General features: G+C 36.0%; 3 protein-coding genes, 1 long non-coding RNA gene and 1 other non-coding gene across 15 annotated transcripts; 3 read left to right on the forward strand and 2 right to left on the reverse strand.

Annotated features, from left to right (window-relative positions):
- Positions 1–500: 500 nt before the first annotated feature.
- 5PTASE11 (inositol polyphosphate 5-phosphatase 11) lies at positions 501–2,853 on the reverse strand. The gene is made up of 8 exons (XM_021965316.2): positions 2,696–2,853; positions 2,370–2,538; positions 2,124–2,254; positions 1,915–1,991; positions 1,668–1,793; positions 1,326–1,513; positions 986–1,123; positions 501–901 (listed from the first exon to the last, which is right to left on the reverse strand). Exons 1-8 carry the CDS (start codon positions 2,728–2,730, stop codon positions 740–742), a joined length of 1,026 nt encoding a protein of 341 aa, XP_021821008.1. The 5' UTR covers positions 2,731–2,853; the 3' UTR covers positions 501–739.
- Positions 2,854–3,216: 363 nt separating this feature from the next.
- On the forward strand, positions 3,217–3,754 carry LOC110765640 (uncharacterized). The gene is made up of 2 exons (XR_002528055.2): positions 3,217–3,442; positions 3,553–3,754. It is a non-coding gene; the product is annotated as an uncharacterized LOC110765640 (long non-coding RNA).
- Positions 3,755–6,047: 2,293 nt separating this feature from the next.
- Positions 6,048–7,316, reverse strand: LOC148297937 (protein FAR1-RELATED SEQUENCE 5-like). The gene has a single exon (XM_088249029.1). The coding sequence runs from the start codon at positions 7,314–7,316 to the stop codon at positions 6,048–6,050; it is 1,269 nt and encodes a 422-aa protein (XP_088105155.1).
- Positions 7,317–9,320: 2,004 nt separating this feature from the next.
- TRNAE-UUC (transfer RNA glutamic acid (anticodon UUC)) lies at positions 9,321–9,395 on the forward strand. The gene has a single exon. It is a non-coding gene; the product is annotated as a tRNA-Glu (tRNA).
- Positions 9,396–9,430: 35 nt separating this feature from the next.
- LOC110762676 (F-box/FBD/LRR-repeat protein At1g13570-like) lies at positions 9,431–11,815 on the forward strand. Of its 11 annotated transcripts, none has more exons than XM_088245103.1 (6): positions 9,432–9,622; positions 9,702–9,820; positions 10,031–10,101; positions 10,230–11,060; positions 11,170–11,325; positions 11,434–11,815. In XM_088245103.1, the coding sequence occupies exons 4-6, from the start codon at positions 10,230–10,232 to the stop codon at positions 11,710–11,712; spliced, it is 1,266 nt and encodes a 421-aa protein (XP_088101229.1). In that variant the 5' UTR covers positions 9,432–9,622; positions 9,702–9,820; positions 10,031–10,101; the 3' UTR covers positions 11,713–11,815. The 11 variants fall into 11 exon arrangements, with proteins under 11 accessions (XP_021821036.1, XP_088101229.1, XP_088101233.1 ...); XM_088245107.1 differs by having other exon boundaries at positions 9,708–9,820; XM_088245101.1 differs by having other exon boundaries at positions 9,432–9,613.
- The last annotated feature ends 2,515 nt before the right edge of the window (positions 11,816–14,330 follow it).

Consider the following 14,330-nt stretch of genomic DNA (forward strand, 5'->3'; position numbering starts at 1 on the left):
ACACAACATTGACCTAATCTACAATATTATTCAATGAATGCATCATCGACTATGTGTTATTTTAATTTGTTTATGAAATTAATATAATTAAGTGTGAGCACGCACACAAAATGTCAATTTCTCATGTGCCGTTAATTGTTTTTATTTTATATTTTGTTGATAAAAGGGTGTGACAATATCAATATGTTTCCTCCTCCTGGCATTAAATTTAAATTGGTAAGAAACTTAGAGAGAAAGGAAAATGGTTGTTACCACACCAAAAAAGAAAAGGGAGATGGTCAACCATGCGTTTATAAATTTAGCGCTTTACTATTTTTCTCCGACTTGGTTTCTTCCAGAAGAAAATTGGGAAGAATGGAATGGTCAAGTGATTTAATTTTTGAAATCTTGCTTTATTTAAGCAAATTGAAATGATGACGGGTCAATGTCAACAAGGATGGCCTTAATAAATTAGGTGAAACAAACGAGTGAAAATAAATATAGCTAAACAGAGAGAACTCTTCAAAGTCAAACAACTTCATATTCTAATCAAGATTTTATCATTAAAAGCAATGCACCAGAGGCCCATGTCAAAGTACATAGCACAAAATGTTTCTTCTTTTTGGCGGCCTGGTTTTGTTTGGGCATGAAAATTGCTTTCTTCCGACTAAAACAAAAAAGAAAAAGAGGCCCGAATAAGAATTTTCTTTTCTTTTGTATGTACACATGAATGAAATGAAGCAACAAAAAAAGATGAATGTTATGATGGTTTGCTGAGCTTTAAACATATATGAGCTTTGACAGGCTTGTGATCAGAACTGTGAATGTCGTCCATGGCTTCGTAGGAATGCAACGTTGCATGGATTTCCTCCGTGTCTTGGGTCTTGAACAAAATCCGATCCGTCCACGATGGCATTCTCACCTGTGCGCAGGTACGTCAACATTGAACTGATAATTCATTACAATTGCAAATGAGAAAAGTGAGAGATGAAATATTGATGTATACCTTGTAACTTGTATCATAATTGCTGCTTCCGATGTTATATTTATATGTGGGCTTAAACGTTAATGTGCCCTCGCTATAACCTTCGAAGATCTGTCCTCTCTCAGCCTCTTGTAAGAGCTGGTCATTGTTAGTGAGTAGCTGTATTTAATCAGAAATAAGTAAGCTATGTTTTGGTGGATGACATATATATCGATACCTCGAGGAATATATATATGAAACAAAAATCTTGATGAAGAAATGTTGAATTAACCTTAAAAAAAGAGGAAACGGACCCCTATGATGAAACGAGCTAAGCATGAAGTGAAGGAAATTAAATAATTTTGTTATGAACACAACTTACTCTGTGAAGATCATTGTGTATGAGATCTCTTGCGGGATAGTTGCCGATCCCTTGTATCCTGTAGTTGAGATCTCCCAACCAAACAGTAATTTGAGCAGGTGTTGCATAAGGGTTCAGTTTCTGAGAGAAAAGAGATTCAGATACGTTTCTGAATTCAGAATTCCTCTTCTCCACGTTCTGAGCATGAGCTACACGTATTGTACACACAAAAACACGCACACAAATTAGGAAAAAAAGACCACAAAATATCATGGGCTCAAGTGTAGTGGGTGACTTGGTAGGCCCAAATGTATGCCCCAAATTTTAGATACTGGGAAGGGAAGGGAAGGGATTATTAATTACCAGAGAGATGGCAAGAGATGAACACCATTGTAATGCCTTTGTAGTTAAGGCGGATTGCCACGGCGCCTTTCTTTCTCCTAATTAGTCCTCCAAAGCCCCCTACTGGACTCTTATCAATCTTCACTTCTGTATATCAGTAAGTATATCAGGAAAAAAAAGAAAAAGGAAACATTCAATCGAATCGAAACATATTCGTGATCGAAACCTTGACTTTCTAGCTAGTAGAGAATTCATGTATACCCTTTACCTTTGGTGAACAAATCTGAGTCCTTTAGCCCAAACACATAGAGGTGTATAGATTGCATGATGGATTTTCCCAACAAGCTTCATGCACAAGGAGAAATGAAAGGTCAAGCTTAATATAAAGTTATTAGTTAGGGTTAAGTACATACAAACATTTTAATTAAATTAATAAAACTTGAAACAAAAAGAAAGGACTTTATGTGTCTGTCTCACATGTGAGAGTCGAGCAGCGCTGCCCGTAAAAGTCGTGAAATATTTTTGCGGGGCACTTCCTGCAGACCTATAACCAGAAGATCAAACTTCCGATTGTTCCCAACCAGCTCTGCCAAATCTTCGTAGGTGACCTATTATCTCCAGACAAACAAGAGTAAGAAAAACTGTTTAATATTTAATAATCACCATGATTCATGAAGCTCAAATTATTATGTTTGTAATTAAGCAAGCATGAAGTTGAGGTACCTGGCCATTCATATTCCAGGTGACGACGCAAATACAGAGATCTGAATAGCTTGAGAAATCACAACGGTTGTCTACTCTTACTGTCGTTATTCCTTCATGCGACATCGTTGCACCGTGGCTGTCCAGGGAACCCAGCTGTATTGGTTTTCGCCTTAACTTGAATATTCTTCTACGGAGTTTTACGAAACCCATAATAATTATAAGTTGTTTTCCAAGAGTGAAGAAAGATATGAATCAATCTTTCTAAAAAACAGGATAAAATCCAAGAAAACAACCCTACTAACTTAACTTAAACTGATATAATTAAGTAAGAAAATGCTCAATACCCTTTGGCAGCGTGAATGGAACTGAAATTTCCCATGGTCTTGCTTCTTCACCAAAGCCTACAGGTGCGTTGTACCGTATTGCTTTCTTTCCTTTTCTGTAAAATTCAATCGCAAAATTCAAAACGGACAGAACCTTGAATGCTAGAGTGGGATGGGCACACATTGACTTGGACTTATATAATTAATAGCAAAATGCACCGTATATATATACAAGCTGCAAGCAGAGAAAATAACTTAGCCACAATTATTTTCCAATTGGCGGTGCATGCGTATGAGAAAGGAAAGTCAAACTTGTAAATTATTCGCATATTGCCTTTTATCACATTAGTTCTTATTTGTCCACAAGTTAGGTTAGGATGTGGAAAATGTAGACAAGTTAAAATAACACTTGAAAAGGACCTTTCATGAATGATCGATCCCCTCGTAAGGAGAAATTATACAATAGTACAGTACTACCACGTGTCAGTTACAGGTGGTAGTACGCACCAATTGTATAATGACATGTGGCATGGCTGCTTTTTAAGAGAGAGAATGTTAACATCCAAATTTAATTGTAACACCGTTAGTAACCAACTCTCTTTTTTGTTTTTGTTTTAAAATATAAAAAAGAAACCCTATGACACGTTCTGAGAAGAAGGACGAGTGGTGCAGCCACAAAACTATATTCTGAGAAGAAGGAAAAGTGGTTGTTTTCCAATTTCTGAGAAGAAGAAAGACTGGTGCAGCCATACCGTTCGATTGCTGCAGGTTATTTATTTTCCGATTTTTGAATGTCATTTTTATTCGCCCAGTTTGTCTCTTGTTTTTATTTTTTTGCCGATTGCTTCATGTTTTTTTTTCTTTCCCGACTTCTGCAGGTTATTTATTCGCCCACAACTGTTCGGAAAAAGACGACGCGAGATCTCGTCCTCGGGCTACAAATCCTACCCAAGACCAAACTTTCTCCGTCTCTCCTGTGTGCTCTTCTTTCTTTTTCTTGTTAAATAATTCCGATTTGGGGTTTAATACTTTTTGGCTTTTCTTTGTCAAATCTGAATCTTACTGCAATTTCTTGTTTAAGTTTCTTCAATTTTTGTCAAATCTGAATCAACTGCAATTTTTTGTTCTTTTTTTGGCATGATTTGCTTCACTTTTGGGGTTTTGGTTGTGTTTTAAATTGTGAGATGGAAGGGGTTTGATTTAGGTTTGTTTTTTTGTGGCATTCCATTCAGGTTATAAAATGATATGGTACATTGGGGTTATATTTTCTTGTTGCAATTAATACATGTTGATTTTATTTCTTAATTTCTGGGGTGTAGAAGTTCATTCGATTTGGGTATATTATTAATGGATAATACTAATTGCTCTGTTCTTTTGCTATTTGTTTTAGCTTACAATTTGAGTATATTGTTGCTATCTGTTCTTTTTTGGCATATGTCCTCCCCTGAAGGTAATTGTTAAGCTGATGGGTCTTATAGCTTCTTTGTTTTCACTTTATTTCCTTTCATTTGATTAAATACAGTTCCTTTCTTTTGAGTAATCATTTTATTTCCTTTCATTTGATATGCTCTTCAAACTTTTATGGAACTGCAGCGTGTCATTTGGATTCCATGGAAGGAGAAGGAATGTTGTGGGAGATGGATTGTACATCTCTTTGAGTCTGTTTCTCTAAGTTTTTACGGGTTCAAGTTTGTGTGGCAATGTATTGCAAGAATGGAAGACAACTATAATTTGGATTGGATTTCTTTAGTTTCTTTTTCTGGTGCCTAGATTGAAATAGCTATTTGTTTAGTTTGGGTTTGCTGTATCACGACATGTGCTTCTTGTCATTTGTTTGTACTTTGTACAGACTAAAATTTATGTTTAATGAAAATTTCATTCATTTTAAAAAGTTATTGGTAATTCTTCAATAATTTTATAATTTTTTGGCATTGTACTTTCTTAGTGTTGTGCTACTTCTTCTCATTTGTGAAAGTGGTCCACTGTTCAATTTATATGCCTTACAACAATTCTCTACGAGAATTCCGTAAGAATAAGAGAAAATAATCATTGCTTTGTAATCTCAATGTTTCTTCCAACTAAAAAAAGAAAAGGTGGTAGAAGAAAAATATGATCATATATTCCATTAACAAATGATTACCATGAAGTACATCAAGTTTGAATAAAAAAAGTAACGACAGTAACAAACAATGACCATGAAGTACATCAAATTTGAATCAAAATAAGTAACAATTTCCAAGCATAAACGATTCTTGCATCTGCACCCAAAATTATACATCAAGTTTAGTTAAATAAGTAGACGAGTTAAAAGTAACTGAAAATAATTATAAATTATTTTAGTCTTAGACAATACCTTACGGAGACATTACTTCTATGGATTATGTTGCTGCTCATAAGTATGCGAATGTGAATCCTGCATTATATATAGCTTCATGTCAATCAAATATTTCAAAATAGGCATAAGCTATAGATAAACCATCCTGATTCAATGAATACCTTATTCAAATGTGCCATGAAATTAGCACTTTGTAGCATGCTTGTAAAGGACAAATTAGGTTGATATAATGTCCTTGTAGAATTGGAATCCTAAAGAGAGAGAAAAAAAAAAAGAAGTGTTACACCATTAAATTTTCTAGGTTCATAAATGAAAACACAAACTTGATTTTTAAACTAACAAATTGCATTACTTTGTTAGATTGAGGCAAATTTGCATGACCTTCGGTAGGTAACAATCTCATAGTTGGGTAGACCTATATAACAGTGGTGAGATTATACAATTAGTTGACTTTATAGAAGGAAAAAAAAAAAGAATTAAAAGTCTTTAAAACATACATGATTACTAATATTTGTACTCATTGGTACACTGACTGGTGTATGAGCTGAGCTATATGGATGACCTATCTCCCTTGATTGCTTGGTTTTCCCTACAAAACAATTTGTAATAATAAGCATTACTGATGAGAAGAAATTAATAATAAGAGATTGTAAACAATATAAAACAAGACATGGAACTTTCATACTTGATGAAGCAATATCTTTTGATGTCCTTTTTCTTCGTTTCTCCATAGCGCTTTTTAATCTGGCATTGCTTATACCTTTTGGCCTTACACACGGGGGATTCAGTACTGGTGTCTCATCAAATATGCAACCACTTGCATTACAATCAAAAACGTTATCAGAAGTTTTTTGATTAACTTCTTCCTTTGACTTTATCATTTCTTTTTCAATCAATTCTTCCATCTCTCTCAATTTTTTCATAGCAATTCTAGTAGTAGCTTCTGTCTCTGCTGCCTTACTCAATACATCATAAGTTGTTCGCATCAAAGCATTTCGTCGCAATGTGATCGATGATTTACCATTTACCTGTAATAATTCACCATGCCCATTTGCCTCCAATTCCTTTTTGGCATCTTTTGTCCATCGCTTCAATATATATTGTTCTGGTAAGGTTGAATTTTGCCAATAAGTCATCCCAAATAGATTGAAATTCCAATTCTGTCTCACAATATCCTTGAAGACACTTATTGAACATATGGTTAAACTCTTGATTACCATAATAACTTCCCAAATTTCTTGCAGCATTCTGAGATATGTGCCACGAGCATAAACGATGACATACCCCAGGAAAAACATTTTGAATGCCATTTGCCATTGCCTGACATTGATCAGTAAAAATAGTCTTTGGTTTTCGACCTCCCATTGATTCTAAAAATGTCTCAAATAACCAAATAAATGAATCAGTTTTCTCATCCAATAAGAAAGCACAACCGAATAGTACATTTTTCCAATGGTGGTTGACGCCGACAAAAGGAGCACATATCATGTTATACCTATTAGTTCGATAAGTAGTATCAAATACTACCACATCTCCAAAACAGTCATAGTCAATTCGTGACCTTCCATCTCTCCAAAAAAAGTTTGTCATTCGATTTTCTTGATCAACTTGAACTGTGTAAAAGAACATAGGATCTTCAGCTTGTTTGCGCTTGAAAAGGTTCATCAAGCTTTGAGCATCCCCTGCTTCAATCATGGCCATTTTCTCCTTGTTCACAACATTGTAGCAATCTCTTTTTGTAAAACCAACATTTTGAGACCCGCCAACTTCTTCTGCTAAATAAGAATATGTATTTGTAGTCCTTATTCCTGCACCCACCATTGTTTTAATGACACCCAAATTTGAATCTGAAACTTTTCTATTTGATCTCAAAAATTGCCTCTCTTCTGGCTTAGCAAGTTCATGGTTATGCTCAGGAACAAAATGAGAAACTTTCCACGTATCATCTTCATCCTGAAATGCAAATCGAATGCTAGCTTCGCAACCTGTTCTTGTCTCTAATTTGCTAACCTTGCTCAATTCCGAAGGGTCACTATCTAGTCGAAAACCTTCTTTTGAACAAAGATAACTAAATTGCCGTAGAACTTTTTTGGTATTGTATCTCTTTTGTCCCTTCCGAACACTAAATCCAACTCTCGTAGCATAATTGTTGTAGAGATTATAAGCTTCCTCTTCAGTGGACACAACCCTTCCAAGCAAATCTTCATCAATATTTTCTACACGGTTAACGATCATTGGATCTTTTTCTCTTACGTTTTCTTCATCACTTTCAACATCAATGAATACTGACACAACCCACAACATCATCTTATATAACATAGAAATAATGATAATAATAATAATTATATATATATATATAAGAGAAACAACCTGTATAACCTCCTACAATCGACAAAAAAAGAAGAAGCAGCAATAGACTGAAAAAACAAACTGCAGCAATCGACAGAAAAAAAAAAAGCAGCAATAGACTGAAAAAAAAAAACTGCAGCAATCGACAGAAAAAAAAAGGCAGCAATAGACTGAAGAAAAAAAAACTGCAGCTGCAGCAATCGACAAATAAAAGCTACAGTAATAAAATAAAAAAGTACGATTGCAAACACAAATCAAGGATATTTGTTTACCTCTGTCACTATCCATAGTTTTATAGCTGTAAGCTTGACCGAAAAAATAAATGGCTGCAAAAGTCTTCTTTTCATAACAGTGGTACAAATTTCGATAAAAGTAATTATGTTTTAGGGTTCCTTTTTTATATTTTAAAACAAAAACAAAAAAGAGAGTTGGTTACTAACGGTGTTATAATTAAATTTGGATGTTAACATTCTCTCTCTTAAAAAGCAGCCATGCCACATGTCATTATACAATTGGTGCGTACTACCACCTGTAACTGACACGTGGTAGTACCGTACTATTGTATAATTTCTCCCTCGTAAGTTATCGTGCGTCATAATAAAGATAACGTGAAGTCATGCATGGAAATTTCAATGGGATCAGCTTGATAGAATCTGTACGTAGTGGCTCGCGACGTAGAGCTCAAGCACACGAGATGAGACCGTCTGATTTCGGAAGTTCCTTGCCGGCCTGGGTTTTAGCTTGTGCAAAAATGAGCAAGGGCAAACGCAAAGGACAAGTGGAAGCTTGCAAGTTATTGCGGCCATATTTCCTTGTCAATTTGAACACAAATTCACACATCTGCATAATAATGAAAGTAAGTGAACCAAGTTTTGACAAATATGATACCAATCCCTCCGACCAATGTTTACCAGAAATAATATGTATCCAAGTTCATTTAGAATTTTGGTTCATCATAATATATTTAGTACTAAATATGCGTATGGAGGTCTCTTTGTTCAACATATATAGTAAGCATATTAAACCTAAAAACAAATAAATAAATAAAATGTTGCAATTATAAAGTTTTTTTGTTGTTGTTGTTGTTGTTATTGTTGTTGGAATAGATGTTTTATTAAAATAATAAGCACTACATAAGATAGCACTGAAAACAACCAATACTATTCAAAACCCAAATATGAGAGACATGAACAAATGCGTGATTTTTTTTAAAAAAAAAGACTTGCGCCTGAACAACTCAATGGAAAAAAAGAAGAAAAAAAGAAGAGGAAGCATGAACATCCCTTCAATTTGCTGGACAGCACCAGAAACTTGCAACCTACAACAAACACAAATTCAGATAAACAAGAAAAAAATGAGATAAAATTAAAATAAACTAAAAGATAAAACAAAAAAACACAAAAACACAAAAAAACAGAAAAAAGAGAACTAGCCAACAAAACCCAAACAAATCAATATATGCACCAAAAGACCAAAAAAATTGTTGTGAGCAATATCGATGCATCAAAATAAAAGAATTAAAAGCAAATATGAAACAGAGACAGAATTATGATCAACAAACAGAAATCATCACCCTGCATCAGAAAAATAAAATCAGAAAATGAAAACTAAAAGCATCATAAACCTATGCACGAACAGTACTTTGAAGTTAGAGGGCAAGTAAAATTAAACAAACTAGAACACCAAACAACAAAACTTATGCACGAAAAGAAAGTTAATTGCTGTTGTTTTTCAAACTCAAATTTGAAATATGAATGTACGTAGTTATTCAAAAATATATAAAAAAAAATGTTTTCTAATACACCAATTTTGACAAATGAATCATTTTAACAGTGAGTCTGTGAGAATTATAAAACTTTGGAAAAATATTTAATTTGTGGACAAAGCCAAAAGTTGGAAGTCGTGGATTTCTCTCGAGTAAAAGACTGGTTATATAATTTTAAAGATGTTGTAAGACAAAAATCCATTGTCGTCTAGTCCGGTTTAGGATACCTGGCTTTCACCCAGGCGACCCGGGTTCAAATCCCGGCAATGGAAATAAAGATTATCTATTTTTGCTTTTTTGTTTTTAACAAAGTTTCCTAGGCTTTTGATTTCAGCGGGTTCGTCTAGTCTATATATCAGCACTGTAAGCCGAGCTTTTTCCTTCAAATCTACTGATACTGAAGACCCATTTCGAATTTTCGATTTGCAAGATTTCTTTTATTCCACAAAGCCCCTCGTCTGATCCCGCACTCTCACTTCCTAAATAATTTGTATGTGATGTATGTTTTTCTTCTCCATTTTTTCGGGTTCAACTTCTTGCTTATCGAATTTGATTCTTAAAATGTCTGAAATTCTTAGTTTTAGTTTGGTGGATCCGCTGCCAGACAACATGATCGGCTAACTGGTACTTGTCTTGGGAATCGAAACTTGCCTGGCTTATTATCTCCATATTTTTGGGACAAATCGAAGGCGATATGGTAAGCCGCCGTTTGTTTTGATTTTGTATAATTTTAATAATTTCATTCGATTGGTTATATATTATGGGTGCTTTGCTTGTGATTCCTTAATCCTCTTTGTTTGTTAATCTACCCTGTGCCCTAGCTTAAAGCTGGTAAATTTATTTGTTGTTGGTTATGGAAAGTATAAATTTCTCCCCTGTTAATCTTCCTTTCTGGTTGGCATTTCAGTGGTCAGAAAAGGATGAAACATACTTCTTTTGTATATATGACCATATGAAATCTGGCTATTGGTTGTGAGAGTAAGAATATGAACTTTGTTTGCTTAATCTCTGTCTCAAGCACACAAGTTGCAGTCTAAATGATCTAGAAACTACTGTTCTTTGTATTAAACTAATGATTATGTTTTTCAATTCCTTGAATATCTTAGATGCAAAGACAACCATTGAAGTCCCCTTGCAAACCGCAGATGGAGTTGGATAGGATTAGCAACTTACCGTGTCATGTTGTAGAACAAATTCTGTCGTGTTTGCCGATTAGGGACGCAGTGAGGACAAGTGTTTTGTCAAGCAAGTGGAGGTACAAATGGGCTATGGTTGCGCATCTTGTGTTCGATAATCACTGTCTCTCGGCTCAAAACCGAACAACCTTTGTCAACATTGTGGATCATGTACTCTTACTTCACATTGGCCCCATACACAAGTTCAAGCTTTCAAATCGAGATTTTCTAGCCACTGGTGATATTGATCGATGGATTCTTCATCTATCAAGAAGCTCTATCAAAGAGTTCATACTTGAAATTTGGAAAGGGAATCGCTACAAGATGCCCTCATCTTTATTTTCTTGCCAAGATATGTCTCATTTGGAGTTATTTAATTGTTTGTTAAGACCTCCGCCAACATTCAAAGGCTTCAGCAGATTGAAGAGCCTTGATCTTCAGCATGTTACCTTGGCCCAAGACGTCTTTGATAATATGGTTGTTCGCTGTCCTCTGCTTGAGAAATTGACTGTGATGAACTTTGACGGTTTCACCCTTCTCAACATTGATGCACCAAATCTCCAATTCTTTGACGTTGGAGGTGTTTTTGAAGATGTTAATTTTAAGAATACCTTAAATCTTGCTGTAGTCTCCATTGGTTTGTACGAGCATGTTTGCAACTACCAAAGACGAGGGCCTCCTGGCAGTTCTAGCCATTTGCTCAAGTTTTTTGCTCACCTGCCTCGTATTCAAAGACTGGAAATTCAGAGTTACTTTTTAAAGGTAATTGAGGGTTGTGTAGTTTTACTTTCATTTAGTGAGCATTCACATGGCCATGAGAATCTGAGTATATTGATTGAGTTCGCTATTTTCTATGTCCTTTCCTCTCCAGTATTTGGCTATTGGTACCTTGCCAGGAAAGCTGCCTAAACCATGTCTAGTTCTGAATTATCTTTCTATTCGCATAAGCTTCACTGATTCAGATGAGATCTTAACTGCTGTATGCCTTTTGAGAAGCTCCCCTGCTCTACAAGAATTAGAAATTTTGGTGAGTTTTATTCTACTGGTGCATGCAGTATTTTTCTGTTGAGTTAAAAATTTCAAACCAACTGGTCCAACTCTACCATATAATACCATAGACCTTGTCCTTCTGCAGGTCCGGCCAGAGGATACAACTTGTGCAGGAACGGTTAACTTTCAGTTAGATGACAACTGGAATGGTCCAATTGCCCGACTGCGCCGTGTGAAAATAAACGGCATCTCTGGTACCAAACCCGAACTAGAATTCATCAGACTTCTACTTTTAGGTTCACCCGCGCTTGAGAAGATGACTGTTAAGCCCGCTTCTGTCACCTGTGGTTGGGAGATTGTAAAGAAGTTGCTTCAGTATAGGCGCGCCTCAGTACATGCAGAGATAATCTACTTAGACCCATGACATGACTCATTAATGAGTTTTGGCAGCTATGAGGACTTTCCTGCTGAAAGGAATGTTGGTTTTGTATGAAGTATTAATGATGTATGTTTATTTTTCTGAACAATGTCTCATGTTGGTAATGCCCTTGCATTTGTGGAATCTGATATCAGTAAGCTCTGAGATCTGGATTAACTTTGCATGAATATTGCATAATGCATGCGATTAGGAGATATGATATTTTGTAGGGGAATGCTAGCAACCTTTTCTTTAACCTTCTCTTTTGGACCTTCTCCATTCCCAATGCCCCATGGCTGAAGCGGTTTGGTGTCACTGCTCCTGTTGGGACTTTCTTCAGAGGGTGGTGGCTGTGGACCTCACAGCTTGGTTCTAAGGTGTTGCCCTCACCCGTTCAGCCCTTGAGTTAGAGCAAGTCATGATGCGTATGTGGGCTCTGTGGAACGAACGTAACCAAGTGGTGTGGAATGAACGTCGGCGGAGTGTGGCAGAATTTTTTAGCGGAGCCATCCGGCTTCTGCATGAATCTCATGAGCTTCAGCACCATTCTCGGATTCCTCCGTCTTGAGTCAAGGCAAAATGGCAGCGTCCTTCCTTGGGGATTATCAAAATCAATTTGGGAGGGGCTTTTCGAGACGCGACGGGGATTGGAGGGATTGGACTTGTGGCTCGTGACCATCAAGGCACTTTCCTTGCATGTAAATTGGTGGCTGTTCAGGGGGTCTCCAACCTTCTACATGCAAAATTACTAGCTTTAAAGGAGGGGCTTTTGTTTACCCAAAGATGTTGTTTACCCAAAGATGGCCTAATGTGCAGTGGCTCATTGAAGGAGATGGTCAAGGAGTTGTTAACGTTCTAAGCCAAGTATCACAGGACTTGTCCCACTTGGGTTGTTTAGTTGACAACTGCAAACTATTACTAGCGCAGCATGACAGTATATTGTTACAACATGTGATGAAGGAGGCTAATGAAGCTGCTGCCAGGCTCGCTAGGATGGCATTACACTCCTCTGGGGAGGCTGAGTGGCTCTGGAACACCCCAACAGTTTTGTATGATGCGTTAGTTGCAGACTCTTTTTAATCCCTTTGTTTCCAGATATCGTATTTTGTACGGCTGGCAGGTGTGGTACTCTTTCCTACCCCGGGGTTTTATCCCACGTGGTTTTCCTTGGGAAGGTTTTAACGAGGCCACCTTTACATGCCCTTTTGTATACACTTTTCACAGTTGAATGGAATGAAACCCATCACTTCCCCTCAAAAAAAAAAAAAAACCAATATCATTAATGCATCACACAAGTTAGTTTCTGTTTTTCAAGTTTACCCTTATTAAATGTATTAGCTTTTATATTTCCTTCAACTTATCCAAATTTTATTACAATTTCCTTAGCATATTGTTAAAAATTAAATATGAAAAAATAAAGTTTATTTGATGACATTGTTATCATGAAAGTGATATCATCATTATTTTGTGTTTAACAAAACATACGTCCTCTTTGGAAAAAAAAATTAAAAAAAACTACAGTCTTTATTTTCTTATTTAATTTTTTAACGAGGTAGTAAGAAAGTTGTAAAAATACTAGCTTGTTAGAGCAAGTCCACCCCAAAAGGCTAAGGCAAGGCAAGGGCTGCCACTATTCACGTGAATAGTGGCGGCCTTGCCTTTTTTGGTTCCACCCCAAAAGGCTAGGGCAAGGGCAAGAAAAAAAAAAGATTATGCAACAAAATATAAACAATTTAGAAATGTAAGAAATAAAATGATTATACAAGAAAAAAATAAATATGGAAGAAAATATAAAAAATTTACAAATGCAAGAAGAAAAAAATTATTATAATTTACAAATATTGAAAGGAGAAGAGTTTGTATGAGGATTTGGTGTGGAAAGTGAATAAAATTGTTATGTATTTATAGGAAAACATCCATAATTGTTTGGTATTTTTATTTATTAAAAAAAATGAATTTTTTTTGGATTTTTTTGAATTTTTTCTGCTCGTTGACGTCAGCGTGACATCAGCGCTGACGTCAGCGCCTTCGAGCTTGAGCCTAGGCAGGATTTGCCCGTGGGCTTGCCCAAGTTGGTGGGTCCCATGCCTTGCCTGGGCTGTCTTTTGTGCGCTAGAGGTCCAAACCTTGCTTGGGGGGGGGGCCTGTTGCCATGGCAACTGCCTAGCGCTGGACTTGCTCTTATTAAAAAGAGTTAATAAATTCAATAAGGATAAATTTGGAAAACAAAAACTAGTTTGTGTGATGCATTAATGACATTATTTTAAGTGTAAAGAAAATGACACTTGTCATGAGAAGAAGGGAAAAGATCCAAAAGAGAAGGCTAGAGAGAAGGTTGCTAGCATTCCTTTATTTTGTAACTATGAAGCAGCTAATTTACATCTACCAATCAACCAGCTAATCTGTCCCCAAAAAAAAAAACCAGCTTCCTTCTACGCCGTCGGTTGTATTCGTGTACCATGTACTATTACATGTTTTTTCATATCACATCAAAAGATTTGTTGATTCAATATATAGAGAGAGAGTTTCTGTACATGGTGTTCGCTGAAGATATTTGAAAGTCAAAGGCTCAATCTACCCTTCTACACTTACAGTCAAACTTGAGCCGAGCATTTAGTTACCCA

Source organism: Prunus avium, chromosome 1, assembly GCF_965620075.1.
Source record: "Prunus avium chromosome 1, drPruAviu1.hap1.1, whole genome shotgun sequence".
Classification (NCBI taxonomy): Eukaryota; Viridiplantae; Streptophyta; class Magnoliopsida; order Rosales; family Rosaceae; genus Prunus; species Prunus avium.

Excerpts from the sequence above, each read along its gene's own strand:
- 5PTASE11 (XM_021965316.2), bottom strand. The coding sequence starts at position 2,730 with ATGGGAAATTTCAGTTCCATTCACGCTGCCAAAGG. Across the intron at positions 2,255-2,369 it reads CCTGGAATATGAATGGCCAG|GTCACCTACGAAGATTTGGC; the intron begins GTACCTCAACTT and ends TGGAGATAATAG. Across the intron at positions 1,992-2,123 it reads GCGCTGCTCGACTCTCACAT|CTTGTTGGGAAAATCCATCA; the intron begins GTGAGACAGACA and ends TTGTGCATGAAG.
- LOC148297937 (XM_088249029.1), bottom strand. The coding sequence starts at position 7,316 with ATGATGTTGTGGGTTGTGTCAGTATTCATTGATGTTGAAAGTGATGAA.
- LOC110762676 (XM_021965337.2), top strand. Across the intron at positions 11,061-11,169 it reads TTCAGAGTTACTTTTTAAAG|TATTTGGCTATTGGTACCTT; the intron begins GTAATTGAGGGT and ends TTTCCTCTCCAG. Across the intron at positions 11,326-11,433 it reads TACAAGAATTAGAAATTTTG|GTCCGGCCAGAGGATACAAC; the intron begins GTGAGTTTTATT and ends GTCCTTCTGCAG.